At 35.7% G+C, this 24,327-nt stretch overlaps 1 protein-coding gene across 1 annotated transcript in view; it reads left to right on the forward strand.

The window, feature by feature from the left end:
- Window positions 1-7,050: 7,050 nt before the first annotated feature.
- Window positions 7,051-24,327, forward strand: part of LOC129744927 (coiled-coil and C2 domain-containing protein 2A) — a 41,368-nt gene continuing 24,091 nt past the window's right edge. Inside the window, exon 1 of the mRNA XM_055737688.1 lies at window positions 7,051-8,270. Within this exon, the coding sequence (XP_055593663.1) occupies window positions 7,143-8,270 (1,128 nt within the window). The 5' untranslated portion in view covers window positions 7,051-7,142. The remainder of the gene's footprint in view (window positions 8,271-24,327) is intronic.

The following is a 24,327-nucleotide window of genomic DNA, read 5'->3' on the forward strand; positions in this document are numbered from 1 at the left end:
AAATCAAAATAAACACTCAGGAATCGTTTCCTGTTGTATACATTCTGATTGTGTAATGGGATAGCGCCTCTGGCAACTGTTTCGCTCGACTGGTATGCAATCTCGATCAGCGCTCTACTCAGCAATGCCAACCGAGTCCCATCATTCAGAATCATCGGGTTTGCAAACATCGCATATCGGAGATGAGTGAGATACCAACTGATCCATTCTGAATGTCACTCACTCAGTATCCGCCTGGCTGATTAGAAATTGAAAAGACGGCTGAAGTGACCATCTTTCCATCACAAACACAACTACAGTTTGATTTTATTCTTACTGTAGTAAAACAAGCTGTAAAATCAAATAAATTTATTAATTGGCTATGTTTAAAATCAAACAACATTTGCTAATGATCGGTTACATGTATCACTCGCTCACTGCCTGAACCATTCACTCCTGATCCTAGCCCAACATAATTCGCCGTATGCATCGCTCAATGGTGAGATTCCAATTTGATGATAGTGCTGCACTGTTTTGACAGCAAACATCGTGCGAGGTGATCTGTATTTTAGCGATGAATAGAACGATCGATGATCGGATAAGTCCAGTAGCAATCAATAACAAAACCCGATCGCTGTACGTTCAGTTGCGAAGTGCAATCAGGAACATTCATTGAAAATGAGTGATTTTCGGAACCCTGCTCTCAGCCATTCAATTGATGTGGGACAAAGGGGCTAGAACGCACCTTTCCATAAAATATGCTCTTGGCATATCAACACCTGTAAATTTTCTTCTACTAAGCGTCTGCTTTATCTATCCTTCTTTGCTTTCCGATCTTCAATTTTTCTATCGAGAATTCTTCATCATAGCGTTAACCGCAATACCATTAAACTAGCATATTCATTTAGAATTGTAACAGACTTTTGCTCATATTGTGGGGCTCCTGGTGGACGGATTTGGAAATTCTTGGCGCCCACGTGACATTGCGCAAATCGACTGTACTTTGTGAACAATCAGCGTGGAAGCCAAAAGAAGGTAACAAACTGTGCACAGTTATTTAGAGAATCCATTGCGGTTTGCATCAAGGCTAGCTAAACAGCTGAAATTGTCCAGAAATACCGTATGGCGCATTTTCAAACGGTATAAGGAAACATTGACGAAGATTCTCAAGCCAATCGTCGGAGTGGAACTGTCGACCGTGATTTGGCCAGAAAATTCGGTGCTTTCCATAATATCGTGAGGAGAATACGACTCCGGGAAGGATTTAAGTCGGACCATAAAACAGAATAGAGTGGCCAAAATCCACGCTCGGAAGCTAAACGACCAGGTGCTGACCAAGCTCGACGAGTTTCTTCTGATGGACGATGAAACCTATGTCATGGCTCACTTCGGGTTGATCCCACCCAGGTCAAAAATTTTACTTGTAAAATCAATTTGTTTTGGCCGACAAATTTGCACGAACTTTCATGATTTGGCAGGGCATTTGCAGCTGTAGCAAAAACGAAAGTTTTCGTTACAAATAAGACAATGACGTCGGAATTAACCTACAAAAAGTGTCTCCAAAAACGAATTTTGCCGTTCATTCGATCGTACGACCATGCCGTAATGTTTTGACCAGATTTGACAAGCTGTCATTACCGCAAAGTCGTTCAAGAACTGGGTTGCCAGGTGCCCAGATTTGTCTGTAAAACCAAGACTTTTGAGTCTTCGTCCAGATATTGGTCAGACACAGATTTTGCCCAGATTTTTGTTGAGAGTGCCCAGATTTTACAGACTTTCAAAATTGAGTGATGAAATCAATATTTATGTATCGGATTTGATCCGTAAGTGCCAGATTACACTGAAATCTCACTTGAATTCATTGGTATTTGAACCAATCATTCATCAAACATATTTAAAAAAAAAAAGATCGACATGGTAGGTGATAGGAAACAGTATTTGTTTGTTGTATAGTTCTCAGCTCGAATATAACCCCACATACCACTGCTAAAAAAATAACGCACAGACTAATACAGACATGACTCTTCATAGGTTTTTTTTCCAATTTTTGCAAAAGTTTTTTTCGCAAGCCATTAGTTTTAAAAATGCATAAAATCAGGGATGAGCAACCCGCGGCCCGCGGGCCGCATGTGGCCCTCGAAACATGTTTGTGCGGCCCGCGAAGCTTATTTTAAATTTAATTTATTTCACGACTTTTTCCACGATACATTGTTAATTATCGGAAATAACGAAAGTTTTATAATAAAAACTAAGTGACGATTATAAATTTCTTATCGACATGACTCATAGAAATACTATGTTTCAATAACTGATTTTGTAAGATTTTCGTCTATCACTTCTTGTTTCGGTGATATGGCATGTTGAAATTTTTAAGTTGATCAGTTTTGGGTAAAAACGATCTTTCAAAACCGATAAACGAACCAATCTACATAAAAACTCAAAGCTAATTTTCATTCGGTTAACTACCCTTCATTCAATCAAGGACTCACATATTGCTAAGATGTTCTTGTATCAAAGAAACAACGCTTCAGAAAATTGAATTCTACAATTTAGAAAAAAATCCAAAAAATAAGGTTACAACTTTTTCTGGCATCATTAAAGAAAGTTATTGAACATTGGATATTGAAGATTCTTATTTATGCAGCAACTTTGTTGAAGACTGCGAAATGATTTAACTAACGGTTTTAAAAGAATCAAAGATTCAAAATTTCCTTTAAATTCCCGTTTTTTGCCGGTTTGGAAAAAAAAAATAACAAAAAGAAAACATCGATAACTTTTTTTTTTCTCAGAATTAAAAATAAGCCGTGGTTTTTGGGAAAGTTGATCATTGAGTTATTTATTTTTTACAGTTTTGTCCAAAAAAGTACACAAACTGAATAACTAATTTTTTAAGTAATTTTTAAAAGTTATCTCGATACCTAGAGCTGACAAAAAATTTAATTAAATATTCGGATTCAGCGTATCTGAATCAGAGTTGCAAGATTTCAGATAATCATTTGAAATTGATACTCACCGTGATGAGTATCAATTAAGCAGCACAATGAATTTCGTTGTGATGCTCAAAGCTTTCGATGTCGAACGAAATTCACTGAGCATCACATCTAGAAAAAAATCAGAAATCCCCATCAGAAATATTCCCCACTTTTTCCCCTACTATTTTTTGACGACAGTTAAATTTGTAACGAATCTATGGAATATTTGAATGTATCATATAATGTGATTAGCTTTTCATACTAGCGACACGCCAAGTTGAACGACTCCAAACGCTTTGATATAAAAAAAAAATAAGAGCGCTTTAATGATTGGAGTTTATTGAAACTTTTTAATAACGAAAGTGTTAAAGCTCGTGGTACCTATGTTTTAAAAAGTGTCTATGTACACAACACACTACCTTATAAATGTTGAGAACAACACTTTAATTTTATAATATTATTTGCAAATACGGCGCTTTGGTACTAAACAATTTATAACATAATTTCATAGTCAAGACGACTTAAATAAAAAAATATAAAATTCAGTCGTTGACGTTTTGTTGGTTTTCAAAATTAAAAGCAACAACATAATATGGGATTAAAAGCAACATTTCTAATCGATTTTCTGGCTATTTGAAATCAGTAAAATATGCTTAGTTAGCTAAGCATAGAATACATTGATAGAAAAATCGATATTTAATTTAACTCCCGAGGGCTGAAATTCTTACAAAAAAAAAGGTCAAAACTCAGTTTTTTTAGGTTTTTTTTTTGTATTTTCTCGGCTGTTGACATACAAAAAAAACATATGTTGAACTGTAATATGATCACAGTGATCAAATTTCATGCGGTCCCTTCTTCAGAGCATGTTGTGTACGAGTGAAGGATATCTAAATTTGGAAATATTAATAAAGATCATGTATTCTAACAAATATACATCTACACATTCAGAATTAAAACCTACTTTTTTATATCAACTAAATGAAAAAATAGAAGCCGTGATGTCAGTGATAAGCTGTCCTTGGTTTCAACTTTTATTTAAATCTCTTTTCAAACGATCTTTTTTTAAACGTCCTTGGTCCTTGACATCCCTTCTCTGTTCCAAACTACTCATTGGTAGTGCAATTTTCTGCCGAATTTTTGACAGTAATAGTCACTTAGAGACTGTAAAATATCCGGAACAACCGTAGAGAAAACCAATTTTCGAAACCAATCTTAACATTCCCGATTTAACAAAAACCACTTCAAAATAATGTACTAGGCTGTGAATGATCAATTAACAGTCTAAACTAGCCATTTTAATAAAATTGAACAGTGTTTTTACCAAGGGTTTCACGAATTTCTTTTAAAGGGCATTTTTAAACGTACTCAAAAATCGTTAAAAAAAACCCGCTTTGATAATTAAAGAACAATTCATTTCTGATGCATGTGTCTAAAAGCTCATAAGATAATAATCAAAAAATTAGAAGTAAGGCCGCTTAACAAAAGAAGCGATTTAAAAATTACTCCAAATGGTAGTACAATAATATTTGATCAATCTTAATATTCAATGGCACATTATTATTTCTGTCATATTCTGTAACTTTCTATTTAGAATTCTATAAATCTTCTGGAAACGCTCTTAATAGAATAAGTGAATTTATCGGACATTAGATAGGCTGGTATGAATCATATGCTACTTTTTGGTGCAACGGCCATGTTTTTTACTTCAGAAATTCCCACAGGGAATTTCAAACATCACGCGAGTCGAGATAATATTTGAAAAAGATCTGTGAGCCGGCGCAAATAAAACCGGCTTTCCTTCTCTTGAAAAAGAAAATCTTTAAAATGCATAAAAAATCATTAAAATGTCTTTTAAAAATTGAAATAAAAAAGATTAACCGTTAGGACAGAAGCAACAAACCGCCGCTTTATTGAAAGGGAAAATTTTGATATTTCTTTATTACTTTTTATTTGGTTCATAAATGCTGTTCATATGTGGTCGATTCCAGCCGGTTGCATAAGCTGGGATGCCATGCATTTTAATCGGAATGGTTTTTCGTTGGTAACAATCTTTTTTGAATTTTTATATTTTAAAATTTAATTTGTTTGGGAGATTAAGAAATTATTTTCTTCATTTATATTAAAACTCTACATAGCAACCTATAAATTTCAACTTCGTTTTTAAGGTTGCCGCTACAAGTAAAAGCAAAGCATAACTCGAATGCTATAAATAAAATCATAAAACTTTTTTCTGCAAAACTGACAAAATAAAAACTTTCGGTAATTCAAAGATACTAAATTTGTAAAATTAGGCCCGGTGGATCCTTATAATTTTAATTCTAAATTTTTGTGTTTCCCAGCTTAGTTGTCTTTGCGGTACTTTTTGTGTTAATATTTTTAATAATCAAATATTTAGCTATTCAGATTTTGCTATATTTTTTTTAAAGTTTTTTGTAATGTCCAGAAGATTTGAGATGTTTTTTTCTGGCAAGCACATTAAGCCATCGGGGGTTTTTTGAAGAATTTTGAGCTTGGGCATTTCAATGTTTGCGGTTCTTTTCCATGATTGCAAAACTTTGCATCAACGTTTTTAAGAGATTTAAAAGTACATTACTGTAGGAAATACAATTTCATAACTTGCATGTCTTAAATCCTTTGAATACGAACGAGCCTCATCAACATATTTGGTCGTAAAAACTTTTTGCTCATTCTGTAAAACTTTCATTAAACTATGACATAAATATTATAATCAGATTCTTACAAGTCATGATAATACATTCTTCAGAAAGATGTATCAAAATCAAAACTTTCATTCACAATCAACGTTAACGTTTCACACTGAAATTCAAAAAGGAAGAACCTCACTCGATAAAATATTAACTGAACGAGATTTCGCAGCTTTGCTTAAGACATAAATAAAAAAAAACTAATTCTTATCATCAACCTGATTGTACTGAGCTTTTAATAGTATGTTCTCTATAAAAATGTTTAAAAAAAAGTATAACTGGCCTTTAACATTCATCAAGTATAACTGACAGTTTTTAAAAAGTCGTGGTATGTTCAGCTTTTTTCTGAACTATAAAACTTGTTTCATTGTTCAAGAGCTTGCACAAATATTATTCCATGGCATCTCTGCATTCCAAAAAGTAGTTTTTCTGCTCGTGATTCTCAGTCTGAGAAAGCGTTGACATTCAAGACAAGAACCGTTTGTGATACTCACGATGAGATTACCTAGCATCACACTGAGATTCAAAAAGGGAAAATCTCACTCAAAAAAATCTCAATCTCATGAGATTTCGCAACCTTGATCTGAATAAAGCAAAATCAGATCTGAGATTTGTTGCACTACGGAAAAATGTGAATTGTTTGTCGTGTGTTATGTGTGATGCTTTTTTTCTGAAATTTCATAGGCAAATCATGCACAACTTTGAATCAATCATTTAACTTCAAAATTAGCAATCCAGCAATTTAATTGAAAAAAAAAATTTGCGCAAGCACATGAAATTGTTTTATTTATCCTTTTTTCTATCATTTTTTTTTTATTTTTATGCGGCTGTCGAAAGAATTTCAAATTAAAAGTGGCCCGTTGCTTGAAAAGGTTGCTCACCCCTGCATGAAATGAACCACGGTAGCCATTTTTATTTTAACTTTTTTTTTCAAGAATAAATAAACAATCGATTGTAGGGATGATTTAAAATTAATCATACTTTACTAGAAGCTTTTCGAAAGTTCACACGTCAAATTAACTGTAAAATTCTCATAAATGCTAACAACGAATCTGTTCGGATATTGTGGTTCGGTCGGTGAATTGTTTATAAATTGCAAACCAGTGCCGTTACGCAACGTTGAGCACACCTCCCCCCCTTCCCTGTGCCTGTCACAATTAGTAACGCTAGAGATCACCCCTCTTCCCCCTAGGAGCGTCACGTAATAAATGAATGCTCCATAATATTAAATGTAAATGAACTTATTTCAATCAACAGGTGGAAACACATCCACATTCACCGCCACATTTAACAAACAGGTTTGTATGGGACACCATAGCAACGGTTTCCCAGGGGAGACTCAACACAAAACAACGCCATCAAAAGTAAACTTTTGAACAAACTTCTAACTAGAAAGTACGGAAGGTTTTAATATAAGCAAAAATAAGTTGATTTTAAACGTAAATTTTGAGGGGTTGTATAAACGTAAATTTTGTAATATTTTATCATGGGTGATTATAAAACTCGATCGCCGCGCAAACGACGAACACGTGGCCGCCATTCTAAAAAGCATGCTGCGAAAGTAAAAAATCAACCGATCCCGCTTGAACCGAATATTGCTCCGATCGTTGAGCAAGAACCAGATCCACCAAGGAAGATTAAACCCAAGTTGAATCCCGAATATTTGCAGGAAGAAAAGGACATCAAACAATCAATCGAACGGTTCAAAGATAAGGAAGATTCCGAAGCAGGAAAATTAGAGGATTATGAACGGGAAGTTTTGTTTTTCATTGACGCGGTGCCTGAAATCTATTACGATGCCTTGGAGGAGCCTGACGGCTTTTCGGACCGAGCCGAGCAAGACGCGGTTCCGCTTCAGAAGTCACCCTCCATTCGATCGAACTCGGATGCCCACGATGATTCACCAACTCACATGGCCTCGTCCTACATTCACCCGGAAGAAGACAACGTGATTGAACGTTTCATTCCGCAGAAAATGCACTTTTCCGACAACACAGTTTTGTTCATTCCTTCGAAAACTCTGTCCGATGCCCGAGGATTTCTGGAAGAGGTAACGATAAATTCGGACCAAGGCAGTGAATTTCCCGAAGAAAACCGACGCGTTAAACCATCCCTCGATGCGGCTAACAAATGTCGAATGGTGAATCGATTGATCGAAGCCGAGCAGGAAGAATGGTTCGATGCCAGTGGAGATTTGTCGAATTTGCAAAACTTTATAACCGATAAAAGGGTGAAGGGTATTTGCGGCAAAAAGTTTTTTCCATATTTTGTCGAACCCATTCCGATGTCCCACGTGGCGGAGCAACTTCCAGTGGAGAGAACGCTGAAAATATTGATAGGGAAGCTTCGATTCGAAAACCACCCTTCGTTTGATGGAATTGTTCGGCTTCGGATAAAACTGGAACAAACCTATCGGCAGTACTACACCAATCGAAAGATGAAACTGGTGGATATTATCCAGCGGAAGTTGGAAGATTTTAGGCTAAACAACGGTGAAGAAATGTCCTTTGCTCTGAAAATGCAACGTAGGGAGCTTCGTCGATCGCTTTATAAGGAGGCGAAAAACGAGCGTCAGCTGGAGAAGCAAATCGTTGAGATATGGAAGGAATTGAAGGTAGGATGATTCCTAAATTAATTTTAACCCACTAAACTTTTGTTGAACCTATCGAATATGTAGAAATGTGCCCAAAATTGCATTATGTTTGGAATTCCGAGGTCACAACATCCAAGACAGAAGTGGTTTTAAACTACTTTCAGTCACTGCACCTTTTTGCTGAATTTCCGAGCTCACGTTAGCAAATTTTGTAATGATTTAGCCACTAAGAGCACCTGTATCCGTGGTCTATTCTTGGGTCTAATTTATACAAGAATTGAACCAACAAAATTAGATCCAATCCAGTGAAAGAACTGGCAACCCCACTCGTGTTAGATTAACTGTCAAACGGTTTAGAACTGCGTAAAATTGGATTGAAGATTACTAACTACAGTACCGTTCTTAATTCTAGAGAAATGTCTGTCTCTTCAACTTCCAATATCCATTACTCTTCATTCTGATAATATTTTTGTTCAAATTTCCTACGTTTGATAGATCAAACAGAACACTTTTATCTCACAATATTGGAGTTTTCTATAACATGTATGGCTTGAAATACAGTAGTTCTACGACAATCGGACTTTTGAAACTTTTTCCACTTAAACTGCAATATCTCAGAAATTGTGAACACCTATTATTAAATTTTTTCAGAGTGATTGTTAAAAAATAATGCTAGCATTATTGAAGTTTTTGAAAAGTTCTATCGATTGAATCAAAAGTTACGTTAATATAGGAATGTTTGCATATGAAAAATATCATCAGAGTAAGGAATAGTAAAAGTTGAAAGTTGAAGTAATAGTGCGCTCGCTTCCCATTTCTATAGAATTATGAGCGGTACTGTAATTTAACAAAATTGAAAATATCAATATAACTTCATACAATAATGATTTGATTAAATTTCCAACATTTCAGACTTATGTATTTCCAAGGAGAAGTTTAAAAAACCCAAATTCCTGTACAACTGAGCAATAGTATCTTGATCTTGTGTTCGCAATTTTGTTATTTTACTGGACAAAATCTACAATATGAAAAACGGATAAAACAAAAACTAGGAAACGTGTTATCCTCAAAAACCGTTTTTATGCACTTAATTGCTTTTTGGTTTTGAGAGTTTTAAATGGTTAACGAAGTTTGGAAATGACGAAGAATGTAGTAACGAAATCATTTCTTCAAAGCTTAGCTTCAAAATTGTTGGACACTCCACGAAAAATATAAATCCTATATACTCGTCCTATCTTAAAGTTTTGAGAAAATTATTTCACATTGAATTAAACAATATATTTAATTTATTAGGCGTTTACATTACATTTAAATTTATATCTATATATATAAAAATGAATGTTTGTCTGTCTGTCTGTTCCCTATAGACTCGAAAACTACTGAACCGATTATCGTCAAAACTGGCATCTGAGGGTTTTTGAGGCCGGGGATGGTTTCTGTAATAGTCAAAACTCCATCCGACTTAAGAAAGGGGGGGCTTCCATACAAAATTTGTAGTTTTTCGAAACAAATTAAAGTCATGACATCCATTTTCTTGAGATTTTTTTTTCCTTGGGTGGTTTGTTTTTCGTCTCTATGGTCGAGGCGTCGCGAGTAACCCAGGCATAGCATACTGATCAGTAGGAATATTTTGGCGCGTATTTCTCAACCAAGCATATTTTTTTGAGGGGTTTGTTTTTCGTCTCCATGGGCGAGCAAACGTCGTCGCAAGAGGATAGTAACCAAAACACACTGTTCATTGATTGCTGGAAAATTTAACAATAAGGCGCCTGTTTCTCAAACACGTGGGGGCGATATGCAACCTAGATGTGTTTTTTTTCTTGCTTATTTGATTTGTACACAGCACGTGGTGATAAATGACGCTTAGATGTGACACGGATTGGTATTTTATCAATCGAATCAAAACCAATTTAAAGATTTGAAAAATACTTCCATATTTAGTTCATGTTAATGTAGGAAGCATTCGAATTTTCATTCAAGGAACATTAGAACATGTTCAAACGTTCAATTTTTGCTGTTAAAAAAAATTAAAAATTATGTTTTCTTCTAGAAATTGTTACTTCGGCCCAAATACACAACTGAAACAAATTTAGAAATGAAGATGGGAGCTTTTTATTTTAAATAATTCTGAAATAACCATCGTACTTTTTGCTTACATACCAATTCAAGTGCGTACTTAACATGAAAAGTGTTTTTGTGTTACATGGCTGCATAAAAGAGACTTTTGATCCGCTTCGTTTTTGAAAAGCGAGACTTTAGAACTGATATTCAACTGGAAGCAAAATTTTTAAGAGAAATTTTTAGTATACCCTTAAAATGTCAAAAACAATATTCCCTTCTGTCAACTTACACGGTGGGGCAAGGGCAAACGTCGAACTTTTAAGAAATTCAACTTCAAAATGATTCAATATGTTGGAAAGACCAGAATGGGTATTCCGAATGTTGAAACTGAAGCGGATATTGAAAATTCTTAAGTGTCTTTATAAATGAAGGTCATTCCCTTTTGAACAGCATTCGTTAAAAGTGGAGTAACAAACATAAATTTATATTGCAGGAATACTGCAGATATATCAGTGAAACTTGATAGAACAAAAACCAGGAATTCGTATTAAATCCATTTTAAAGCCATTACTCTGACGCATCTGTAAATAAGCTTTGCAATGACACTTGCCTCAATATACGGGACAAATGTAAACTTAGAAATTTGTTTTTGCCAACATTTTTGAATATTTGACTTTCAAAGAGAAAATTAAAAAAAAAACGCTGAGAACTTATTTAGTGATGCAACTGATATTTTTTTTTAAATATATATATTTTTACCGTAGTAAATTTATTTAAAAAAAAAAAAAGAAATTTGCACTGTATTTAATACAGTACTAATTAAATACAGTTTACCATGATAAGTGCTGTTTGGGTATAGAGCCGGTTTAATTTGCCTACCTTCTTCAAGCAGTGGGGGACCAAATTGAAAAAGATGGGAGAGCTCCCATGTAAATTTAAGATAAAGAGCTTTTCAAAGAAGGGACCATATTTAAAAAGGTTTTTTTTTGGGTACAGAGTACAAATTTCAGATCTTGAAAAACGAGTTTAGAGTTCAAGTTTCGGTAAATAATATATACCATCTTTGAATTGCAATTCAGAACTGCAGCTGCAGCTCTCATTTCAAAGTTGTTGGTTCTGAAGTATTATGAGGTTTGATTTAAAAATGCTCTCTAAAATCTAAATTTGAATAAATTTTTACAAATTACATTTATTTCCGGAAGGTGTAGCAAAGCACAACGGGTCAGCTAGTTTCTTATATTTTTAAATAACAGAGAGGGATATTTGGTAAACGCACTGGCAGGTTTTAGCAAAATATCCCTGAAAGACGTAATTCAAGACTATTCTACATAAAGATGTCATCCGTAAGTCGTTCAGAAAAGACTTAAGAAAACAATTTTATATCAGGTTTTTTTAAAGCGTCAATTAAATTGGAGAGAAAAATTAATAAAAATGTAAAATTACTATCCACAGAAGGCTTCAAAAAGTCATGTTACAGATTTTTTGTTAAGTGTTCAAATTTGCCGTTGAAGTGAAAATGAAACCTTACTGAAGATTCATAAAAGGAAAGATAAGTTTTCATATTTAGTCTTAAATCGATCCTAATTTTAGTTAGTTCTCCGTTGGCATCATGAACATCATTTAAATTTTGAACTGCTTTAAAATTTAAAAAAATCAATATAGCCTCACTGCTCACCTGAGCCCTTCCAACCAGCGATGCCACACATACCGATTTTCCGGTATTCATACCGATTTTTGAGCAAAATTTTGACCAAGAATCGGTATATACCGATTACCGATTTTTGGCAAAACATACCGATTTCATACCGATTTTAAAGATTTTAACTTCCACTTCCACATTTCCACTCAATTCAAGCTATCCTCGTAAAGGTCCCGTAGAAAGAAGACAAAGTGCGGTAGCTGGCGTGGCGTAAGTTGATCTGTACAACTTTTAACGTATCCTGGAAAGATCTCCTTGGCTTACTCTCATAATTCGTATAGTTGTTCGCGCTGTTTTGTTCCTATGTTCTGTCAAATGATGCACTATTTTAGTGCTCAATCTCAAAGCTAATGGACTCAGCTCAAGGACGATATTTGACCTTCTGCGTCTGCCAGCAGAAGGTAGAAGTTTCTAAAGATCATTGACAATGCTCTTGTCTCCTGAGATGCTAACTGGTCAAGGGAAAATATACACCGTTGGAATATAATTCTTGTTCAATTTGTCGCCAGATGTGGTAAGTCAAGATTTGAAGTACAATCAGATACACGATTTGTCATATCATCGGTATAGTCTTCAATCCTTCTCCATCTTGTTAGCCAAATAATTGATATCACATGTACCTAACTGCAGAGATCGCCAGGCCACGCCAGGCAAAATGGGTATTTTCAGTTTTGGAAAAACTATGTGTTTTTCAAACATTTTTTTTAGGAACACCTTCTTTTAGAACACGTTTCTCATTTATTTTCGCATAAAATTCTTGGGTTTTCATATGAATAATATGTGATTTTTCAAAAAATTAAATTAATTTTCCATTGCCTGAAAAAAATTGAAACAACAACTCTCTCAACTTTCTGCAATCATTTCTTTTTTTCATCGCTAGAATTCATATCTAATACTAAAGGCTTTGAAAGCTGAAATGGCCAGTTTGACAAAAAAACCATCAACCAACCGAAGAACATCAACTTGGGCCCATATTTACCTCGAACATCAAAAAGCCATTGTATTTGTAAGTGGTTACTAAATTAAAATTTCCTTTAGGTTGACCTGGTTCTATTTCCTTCTCGAATTTATCAAATTAACATCCCACTTTAGCTAAACATCAATTAAAGAATCAAGTTTTTTTTTTCATGAATATGCCTAAACCACGTGTAACCTGAATGTGATCGCCATGCCCTTATTTTTCTTATCAAACAGTAACTTTTAAATTAGATTTCCATTCAATTATAGTACTGGAAAGGAATACTAATTTTGGATTCTCTGCTGAATTTTCATTTGTCATTTTTACTTTTCGTCAGCAAAAGCAGATAGTTTAAAAAAAAAAATGTTTAAGTCGTAACAAACATAAAGTTCTGTTAAAATTTCAAAACCGCATTTTTATGTAAACTTGCGTTACCTACACAGCAAATTTTTTTTTGCTGGTTTTTGTCCCGCTAACTTTCCAGCAAAATTTTCAGCAATTTAAATTGCTGGAAAGAACAGCAAACGTTGATGCTGGTTTCCAGCAATTTAAATTGCTGGAAAATCAGCAATCCAGATTGCTGGAAACCAGCTATTTCTTTCAAAACAACCGGCTGTATTTAGTATCAAATTTATATTTCATTAAAAATTAAATATTGAATACTGACTGTGCATATAATGTGCAATAAGAAACAATTACTTTCTTCCATTTTTCAATAATGTTTGTATTTATTTCCAAAAACTTTTTCTAAAAATTTTACAACACCGGCTCTAGAGTGGCAGCTTTGTGCCAAAGTGTTGATCATTCGCCACCTGAAAAAAGAATTCTGATTAGTATCTTTTATGAAATATCTACATGTTAAATAAAAACTCACTCTTGATTTGATGTCTGGTTGCTAGAATATAGAGGAAAATAAAAATAATTATATTAATCTAACCAAAATTCGTAAAATAGACCTTGCATCAGCATACGAAAACAAACAGACTTCAATTTGACAACTCGATTGCTGATTTCCCAGCAAACTAGATCAATTGCTGGAAAGTCCAGCAATTTGGAAACCGATTGCTGATTTTTCAGCAAAAATGACAAGAACACAACCGAATGCTGAAAAATCCAGCAATTCGAAAATCGATTGCTGGTTTCCAGCAAAATTTTGGATTGCTGAACGTTTCCAGCAATTTTTTTTGCTGGAAATCGAGGCAAAAATTTACAGTGTATAGAACCAAGATAAAAAAAAAACGAATAATATATGCTTGAACACACTTAGTCAGCTAGTTTAATACTCAAATTAACATTCTTAAGAGTTCTCAGACTTGCTTTTTATTGCAAGCTTCCATTTACATTAAAAATACGTTAGGAAGTTGAAAATGTAAGGATTTTTGAATATCCACCTCAAATACCGATTTCCATACCGATTTTTAGGATTTCCATACCGATAAAAGATTTTTTTGGGTTCCAAAATACCGATAAAAGTGTGGCATCACTGCTTCCAACGCTCTCCAAAATTCAAAATTGGGCTCGCCGCCCCCTTAGAAGCTCTCAACGCCCTCCTGGAGGCGGTAGGGACCACTTTGAAAACCACTGTTCTAGGCAGTAGCTTGATCCCTTTTAGGGAGAATAGAAAGGATGGTAACTTTATCTTTCAGCATAATAATGCCGTGAATCATGTCCTCAAGAAGTGTCCAGAGAATTTTCGGAAAGGAAAATTCATTCTCCGGAGTGACCAGATCATAAAAAAAAATCTTTACCAGATGGGTGATCATTAGAAGTTTGGATGAGTTCATGGGCTGAAAACATGTTAGAGTGACAAAAAAACCTTGGGATTTACAATTTATTAAGTTGGGTTGAACAAAATGCCTCAAAAACTTGGATTACCAAATTGACCTCAAAATTTGAAAAAAAAAATTTTTTTTTCAAGCACCGGGAAATAAGCTTTAAAGATCGGTAAAGGGATTTTTTTTATTCTCTGACAATTTATGCCTGGCGACTTCAGATCTTTCTAAAAATTTAAAATTAGAATCATTTTTGCGAACTCAAAACACATGTATTTTTTCAGATTTAAAATTTTTTTTTTCGGTTAATATTCGGCTAGATTTTTTGTAACTAAGCTTTGTAACTATGTTATTTTTCAACGAAAACCATAAAAAAGCACATCAAAACGAGTTGAAATTTATTAACTTTTCAAATAAAATATTTAAAAAAAATTAAGAATGACATCTAACATGAAAAATTGTAAGTAAGCTTTAAATGGTGTCTTCACTTAAAATGTTTAAAATTTTTATTATTATTCAATTTTTGTATTGGAAAGCTGATAAAATTTCAATACGTTTTGATGTGCTTTTTTATGATTTCCGTTATACATAAGCAGGGTTCAACACGCAGGAGTGCGTCGAATGAGAAAGAGCAAATAAAACGCAGCTCTTTCGTTCTCGGTTCACGGGCACATTTGATTGCTCGAAATTCTCTCGAGAAATTTGCGACCAAAACGCAGATTGAAAATTTTTGAGCAGAGCGAATTCGCGCGCGCCTATTCGAGAGCGCGAGCGGTTCGGAAACTGCGTTTGCGTTTTTCTGCCGCGTGCGTGTAGGAACACCGAGCATCTACCGAGAGGACACGGCGGCTCACCGGATGGCGCGCGCGGCTCTCTTTAGCACACGGAGTGTTCGCCGTGTTTTCGTTATTAAGGGCCGACGGAATAATCTGTGCGAATAATTAAATCAATAGATATGGTAAAACAGATAGAAGCAAGCAAAAGCCTTGGGAGGAGGGTTATAACAATCCATGTTAGAAGTTTTAAAATACATACTAGTAATAGTAACTAGCACTAGTAACTATGAAAAATTTACCATGCAATAGTAAAATTTCCTAAAATTCGCCAAATCAAACAGCCTAACATAAGGATTGTTAAAATGCATGTTAAAAATATTCTAGCCACTAGTAATAGTAACCAGCACTAGTAACTATGGAAAATTTACCATGCCATAGTCAAATTTCGCGAAAAATATTCTTGGCACTAGTAATAGTTACCAGCACTAGTAAATATGAAAAATTTACCATGAAATTGTTAAAATGAATAATACAAATATTCTAGCCACTAGTAATAGTTACCAGCACTAGTAATTATGAAAAAATTACCATGAAATAGTAAAATTTCGCGAAAAACGCCAAATCAAAGAGCCTTACACAAGGATTGTTAAAATGAATGTTGAAAATATTCTTGCCACTAGTAATAGTTACCTGCACTAGTAACTATGAAAAATTTACCATGAAATAGTAAAATTTCGCAAAATTCGCCAAATCAAACAGCCTAACATAAGGATTGTTAAAATGCATGTTAAAAATATTCTCGCCACTAGTAATAGTAACCAGCACTAGTAACTATGAAAAATTTACCATGAAATAGTAAAATTTCGCGAAAAACGCCAAATCAAAGAGCTTTACACAAGGATTGTTAAAATGAATGTTAAAAATATTCTAGCCACTACACTAGTAATAGTTACCAGCACTAGGAACTATGAAAAATTTACCATGCAATAGTAAAATTTCGCGAAAAACGCCAAATCAAAGAGCTTTACACAAGGATTGTCAAAATGAATGTTGAAAATATTCTTGCCACTAGTAATAGTAACCAGCACTAGTAACTATGAAAAAATTACCATGAAATATTAAATTTTCTCGAAAAACGCCAAATCAAAGAGCTTTACACAAGGATTGTTAAAATGAATGTTAAAAATATTCTAGCCACTAGTAATAGTTACCAGCACTAGTAACTATGAAAAATTTACCATGAAATAGTAAAATTTCGCGAAAAACGCCAAATCAAAGAGCTTTACACAAGGATTGTTAAAATGAATGTTAAAAATATTCTAGCCACTAGTTATAGTTACCAGCACTAGTAACTATGAAAAATTTACCATGCAATAGTAAAATTTCGCGAAAAACGCCAAATCAAAGAGCTTTACACAAGGATTGTTAAAATGAATTTTAAAAATATTCTAGCCACAAGAAATAGTAACCAGCACTAGTAACTATGAAAAATTTACCATGAAATAGTAAAATTTCGCGAAAAACGCCAAATCAAAGAGCTTTACACAAGGATTGTTAAAATGAATGTTGAAAATATTCTTGCCACTAGTAATGGTTACCAGCACTAGTAACTATGAAAAATTTACCATGCAAAAGTAAAGTTTCACGAAAAACGCCAAATCCAAGAGCTTTACACAAGGATTGTTAAAATGAATGTTAAAAATATTGTTGCCACTAATAATAGTTACCAGCAGTAGTATGTAACTATGAAAAATTTACCATGAAATAGTAAAATAGTAAACTAGTAATAGTTACCAGCACTAGTAACTATGAAAAATTTACCATGAAATAGTAAAATTTCGCGAAAAACGCCAGATAAAAGAGCTTTACACAAGGATTGTTAAAATGCATGTTGAAAATATTCTAGCCACTAGTAATAGTAACCAGCACTAGTAACTATGAAAAATTTACCATGCAATATTAAAATTTCGCGTTTTTAGCGAAATTTTACTATTGCAATTTTTCATAGTTACCAGTGCTGGTAACTATTACTAGTTGCTAGGATATTCCAACATTCATTTCGACATTCTACGCGTAATGCTCTTTGATTTGGCATTTTTCGCGAAATTTTACTCGTTCATGGTAAATTTGTCATAGTTACTAGTGCTGGTAACTATTACTAGTGGCGAGAATATTTTTAGCATTCATTTTAACAATCCTTTCGTAAAGCTCTTTGATTTGGCGTTTTTCGCGAAATTTTACTATTTCATGGTAAATTTTTCATAGTTACTAGTGCTGGTAACTATTACTAGTGGCTAGAATATTTTTAACATTCATTTTGACAATCCTTGTGTAAAGCTCTTTGATTTGGCGTTTTTCGCGAAATTTTACTATTTCATGGTAAATTTTTCATAGTTACTAGTGCTGGTAACTGTTACTAATGGGTAACGTTAACCTCCTACATTAATTCTTATAACCCTCCGCCAAATCCCATTGCGCGCTTACATATATTTTAACTATCCTGTTGATAAAATCATACACACAGATTTCTCAATCGGCACTGCAAACAGAACGAAACACGAACGAAACACAAGGCCCTCACTCGCAAGGAATATTTAAATAAGGTAGTGTCGAGAGCCATATTGGATTTTTTTTGTGACGTCACAAAAACGAATGTATCGAAAATTTATATGCGAATGGCAGAAATTTCAAAAAAAACATATTTTAGACCGAAAATGAATTTCAATTACATTTTGATTGTGTTGTAAGACCTCTATTTCACTGTTATGAAATTTTCTGGTCCTTTGAAGATTGCATTATGTTTTTTTCTCATTTTTATAATGAACGCAGTGTCATCTTGAAGCTAAAACGTTCAAAAACGAAGATAAAATCTACTTTTAAAAGGTTTAGCTGGTAGTTATTGAGTGTTCAACTGATTGTCATGAGTTTTATCCAATCTGTTTACCATATTCAATTCTTATGTAGAACAATTAACATCAATTGATTATTGTTAACTCGATTTACTAAAATGCGAATAAATAATTGTGGTTTTATATAAAAGTTTGTTTTTTGATAACTTTTTTGTAATAAGGATCTTAAACTGCACTGACTTGATCATTTTCATCGAAGACTTTGAACTAATTTTCAAGTTTTGCAAATTTGAGTAAGGAAAATCCACTATTTTTTCGAACTTCGATGGTATATTTCATACAAAAATTACTCGAAAATCCATCTTTTTTCGTACCAATCTTGAAGAGCAAGAATCCTTCTAGAATAACAGGTATTAAAAGTGGAACATTTCCAGCAAATTCTTCAAATTATCAACGAAAAAGGCAAATTTCCTAGTAAATTAACAGATTTTTCGTGATTGTGACGTCGCAGTGTGTACTAATACTAAAGCAGGTCTGCCTCGACACTACCTTCTTTAAATATTCCTTGCCTCACTCGAGCCCGTGCGCGCCGCCCGGTGACGAAAAGAGGGCCGCCTCGGACCATTCGGAGAGCCGCCGCGCGCTGCATTGTGGGCCGCTGCGTGCTGTTCTTTGAGCCAAAAGAGAGGCCTCACCCGCCGCTCGATTAGGACGCGCGAGAGCTAGCCGTGCCCGTTTGACTCGACCGCTCGCGCAGATTTCGGATAGTGCATCTCGTCGACGAGAACGAGGGGAAAAGATTGAGCGAGCGTGTTTTTGTTTCGAGCGAGAGCGCGTCAACGGCCAGAACGCAAACGAAGAAGTGTTTCGCTCGAGAGGAATGGTTTGCGTGTGCCGCGCGCGTCTAAAAGAGTGCGTTTTGTCGAACCCTGTACATAAGAGAGTTATATATCTTTGAAATGTGGTCTTATTATATTTACAAAAAAAAATCTAACCGAATTAAACTCAAAAAATCAAAATGTAAGAAATCTGTGTAAAAAATTTTCAATTTAGGGTTGATCTGAAAAACCATCGTCGCAAACCCCGTAAATAATAAAAAAAATCCTCATAAATCATTTTCATATGTAAGTAATGTATACACTGCGTCATAGTGTACACATTGTTCCTTCAATTTAACCTTCATTGAAGTTTTGCTTTTCACAATAATCAATTTTAAATGTTTTACTTTAACTTGTTGACTCGAGGCGGACAGAGCACCATTGATCGGGGCATGATGAGCATTTTGTGCCGTAGAAACAAGCATGTAATTCAACTCGATGAAGTGTACTCAATTCTAGAGCATCAGCTTGGCTAATTTCGTCAGACGATTTGGCCTAGTGGTAAGGTGTCGGAATGCTAACTCAGAACACATTGGAGTTCGTTTACTGGTCGAGGCGAATTTTTTTTCAATTGGCCAATCATGATCCGTTACATATTTTTATTGATGCATTATATCTTAAACGCACTGGTCTAAGACTGCCAATTGCCCGGTTTTATCCGGGTTTGCCTGGATATTTCATATCAAATTCTGGAAAAGTCTGGCCCGCAGGTTGCCCAGATTTTATTGAAAAAGCCCGAATTTGCTCGTTCTCTAATCAAACTTTGAAAAATCAAATTGTGTTGTTAAAATGTTGTTTATGCGTCCAAAACTATATTTTTTAACAAGTTTCATAGTAATAATCATGAAAGGTTTTTTAGAAGCCTAGAATACGATTTAAAATTTTCTGATAAATTTTAATGAAACAATTTTTTTTATCAAGTTTTCTTTTTTTTTTGATTTTTGATGAGTAATTCCTAGGTTTTGACCGCATTTTACCGGATATTGCCCAGATTTTGGTCAACAATTTTTAAATGAAATGACCTGATTTTGCCAGGTTTGTAGCCCGGATTTGTCCGGCCTGAATCCGTGCTGAAATTGTTTTGGCAACCTTAGGCTAGATGCAACACACACACATTATTTTGTGATTGGTTTGATGCTAAGACTCGCCGTATAGTGCAAAGTATATCGATCATGGTCAATAAAAAAATTGTCTCGACCAGGAATCGAACTCCAGCCCGCTGAGATACCTCTCCGGCACCTTACTATTATTACCTAAGTCTAAATCGTCAGGTGCAATTGATCATGCTATTTTTTTTTTTTTTTTGTAAATTCTTTATTTGAAACGGCTCATACCTTTAGGCTTTAAGGAGCCAAACTCGTTTTGTTTGATAACAATTGTGTGCTTATATCTAGATCACTTTTAAAGAAAAAAGAAGATAGATAGGGAAATATGAAAATAAGAAGAAATTATAGACGAAGATCAATAGCTTTTAGGAAAAGATATATTTCGAACATGTAGTCCAAGTCTCTCACACCCAGCACATCTCTCACTGGAACATAGGGTGGTTTTCCTCGGGCCCGAAGGGAGTCTATCAAATTCGTTCTAGCGACAAGATGGACCTCGCACGACCAAACAATATGCTCGATGTCATGGTAACCTTGGCCGCAACTACACAAATTGCTGCTAGCAATATTCAAACGATAGAGTACCGCGTCTAAGGAATAATGATTGGACATGAGACGGGAAAATATACGAATAAAATCTCGACTCAGGTCCAATCTATTAAACCAGGGTTTGAGGCTTACCTTTGGGATAATCGAGTGGAGCCATCGACCCAACTCATCCTCGTCCCATTTGCGCTGCCAGTTGACAAGAGAGTTCCTTCGAACTATGAAGTAAAATTCGTTGAAGACGATTTCACGGTGATATGTGTCGCCTTCCATCGCCCCCACCTTTGCCAGAGAGTCCGCCCTCTCATTACCCAATATCGAGCAATGTGAGGGGACCCAAACGAAGGTGATGGCAAAGCAACGTCTTGATAAAGCACTCAGAGTTTCCCGTATCTTCCCGAGGAAATACGGTGAGTGCTTTCCTGGTCTTATTGAACGGATTGCTTCAACAGAACTGAGGCTGTCCGTTATAATATAGTAGTGTCCTACTGGCCTTGAAACGACGCTGTCCAACGCCCAGTAAATGGCTCCTAATTCTGCGATGTATACCGAGCATGGTGGATGGAGGTTATATGAGGCAGTAGCTATTTCGTTAAAAACTCCAAATCCCGTTGATTCCTCTATAAGCGACCCATCTGTAAAGTACATTTTGTCAGCATCGACGTGTCTATATTTAGCATCGAAAATTCTTGGAATCAGAAGTGGACGATGTGAATCAGGGATTCCACGAATTTCTTGCTGCATAGACAAATCAAACTGGACAGAAGAGTTGTCGTAGTCTGGGATGTAAACACGAGTTGGAGAATATGAAGAAGGATTAACCTGCATGGACATGAAGACATGGTATATAGACATAAATCTGGTTTGAAGATTTTGCTCAAGAAGCCTTTCAAAATTTGCGGTCACCAATGGGTTCATGACCTCACACCTGATGAGGAACCGGAGTGATAACAAATTGAATCGATCTTTTAGTGGGAGTATGCCTGCCAAAACTTCAAGACTCATATTATGCGTAGAAGGCATACAGCCCAAAGCGATGCGGAGACAACGATATTGGATACGCTCGAGTTTGATGAGATGAGTTTTAGCAGCTGACTGGAAACAGAAGCTACCATATTCCATAACTGAGAGAATTGTTGTTTGATACAATTTTAAAAGATCTTCTGGGTGAGCTCCCCACCAAGTGCCAGTGATTGATCGGAGAAAATTGATTCTTTGTTGGCATTTTCCTTTCAGATACTCAATGTGGGCTCTCCAGGTACATTTGGAATCAAACCAAACCCCAAGATACTTAAAACACCTCGATTGAGTGATCGTTCTGCCTAGGAGATGAAGCTTAGGTTGAGCAGGTCTACGCTTCTTAGAGAAAACAACCATCTCCGTTTTCTGTGGAGAAAACTCAATCCCAAGCCCCAAAGCCCAGGTTGACAATCTGTCTAAAGTATCTTGTAAAGGTCTGTGCAGATGAGACTCAGTAGATCCTGTGACAGACACTACGCCGTCATCTGCAAGTTGTCTTAGTGTGCAACCTTCGGAGATACAACTGTCGATGTCACTTACGTAAAAATTGTACAAAAGAGGACTCAAACATGAACCTTGCGGGAGGCCCATGTAAGAGGTCCTTCTAATTGAAATATCTCCGTGAGCAAAGTTCAGATGTTTCTCACAAAGCAAGCTGTATAAGATGTTGTTCAATAGGGGAGGCAGACCCCGGGAGTGCAACTTGTCAGACAAAACCTCTATTGAGACTGCATCAAAAGCTCCCTTTATGTCTAGAAACACTGAAGCCATTTGCTCACGTTTTGCGTACGCCATTTGTATCTCTGAAGACAGCAAAGCAAGACAATCGTTTGTCCCTTTGCCCCTTCGAAACCCAAATTGAGTATCTGAAAGAAGACCATTTGTTTCCACCCATTTATCCAATCGGAACAAAATCATTTTCTCCATCAATTTCCGAATGCAAGACAACATCGCTATTGGACGGTAAGAATTAAAATCGGAAGCTGGTTTCCCAGGCTTTTGGATGGCAATAACTCTCACTTGTCTCCAATCTTCGGGAACAATGTTATGCTCCAAGAATTGATTAAATAAATTCAACAAGCGAAATTTGGCGGCATCCGGAAGGTTTTTCAACAAGTTAAATTTGATTTTATCAACTCCCGGAGCTGAATTGTTACAAGAGAGGAGAGCAAGTGAGAGTTCCATCATTGAAAAGCTGGAATCCAGATCGCATCTGTTCGGAGACACACTTCGGATGATTTTTTGCACTGGTGTGGAATCTGGACAGATTTTCCGTGCGAAATTGAAAATCCATTTATGCGAATGTTCTTCACTTTCGTTCGTGTGAGAACGATTACGCATGCTGCGTGCCACATTCCACAAAGTGCTTAAGGATGTTTCCCGCGACAAACCTCCCACAAAATTACGCCAATGCGCACGTTTTTTCCCCTTGATCAAGTTTTTAAATTGCTGCTCAAGAGAAAAATACGCGTTGAAGTTATCCAGGGTTCCGTGTTTCCGAAAAACTTTAAAAGCGTTCGATTTGTCCACGTAAAGTTTAGTACACTGACTGTCCCACCATGGATTGGGAGGCCTTCGGCGAACAGATGGATCTGGGATGGGTTTCGTTTGAGATTTACTTGCACTATCATGGATCAAGCAAGCAAGGAAGGTATATTCCTCCAACGGAGGTAACACTTCCACAGAATGGATGGCTGAAACAATTGCGTCCGAGTACTTTTTCCAGTCGATGTGTCTTGTGAGGTCATATACCATATTTGTTGAATTTGAAGCGTTAACCCCATTGGTGATTGTAATTTTGATAGGCAGGTGATCACTACCATTGGGATCAGGGATTACCTTCCACTGGCAATCCAATGATAGTGAATTTGAGCAGAGTGAGAGGTCAATTGCACTTTGTCTAGCAGGAGGTTTAGGTACCCGTGTTTTATCACCCGTGTTCAAAACTGTTAAATTGAAACTGTCGCAAATGTCATAGATAAGAGTAGAACGACTATCGTCAGTTTGCTCCCCCCACACAGTCCCATGTGAATTAAAGTCACCCAGGATCAACCTTGGTTCAGGTAGCACTGAGCACAGGTCCTCTAGGTGGCTTTGGTTCACTGCAACTCTCTGAGGCCAGTATAAACTGACAACACATAAGTCCTTACCCCTTATAGTTGTATGACAAGCAACAGCTTCAATTCCTCCTGACAAAGGGAGGTGGATTCTATAGAAAGAGTGGCGCTTATTGATCCCTAAAAGCACCCCTCCATAAGAAACATTGCGATCCAAACGAATGATGTTAAATTCGTGGAATGAGATGTTTGGTTGAGAAGAAAGCCATGTTTCAGAAAGGGCAAAAATATCGCAACTAGTTTCATGAAGAAGAAATTTGAACGGATCCAGTTTAGGGATTAGGCTACGACAATTC

The sequence above is a fragment of the Uranotaenia lowii genome, chromosome 2 (genome assembly GCF_029784155.1).
Source record: "Uranotaenia lowii strain MFRU-FL chromosome 2, ASM2978415v1, whole genome shotgun sequence".
NCBI classification, from domain to species: Eukaryota; Metazoa; Arthropoda; class Insecta; order Diptera; family Culicidae; genus Uranotaenia; species Uranotaenia lowii.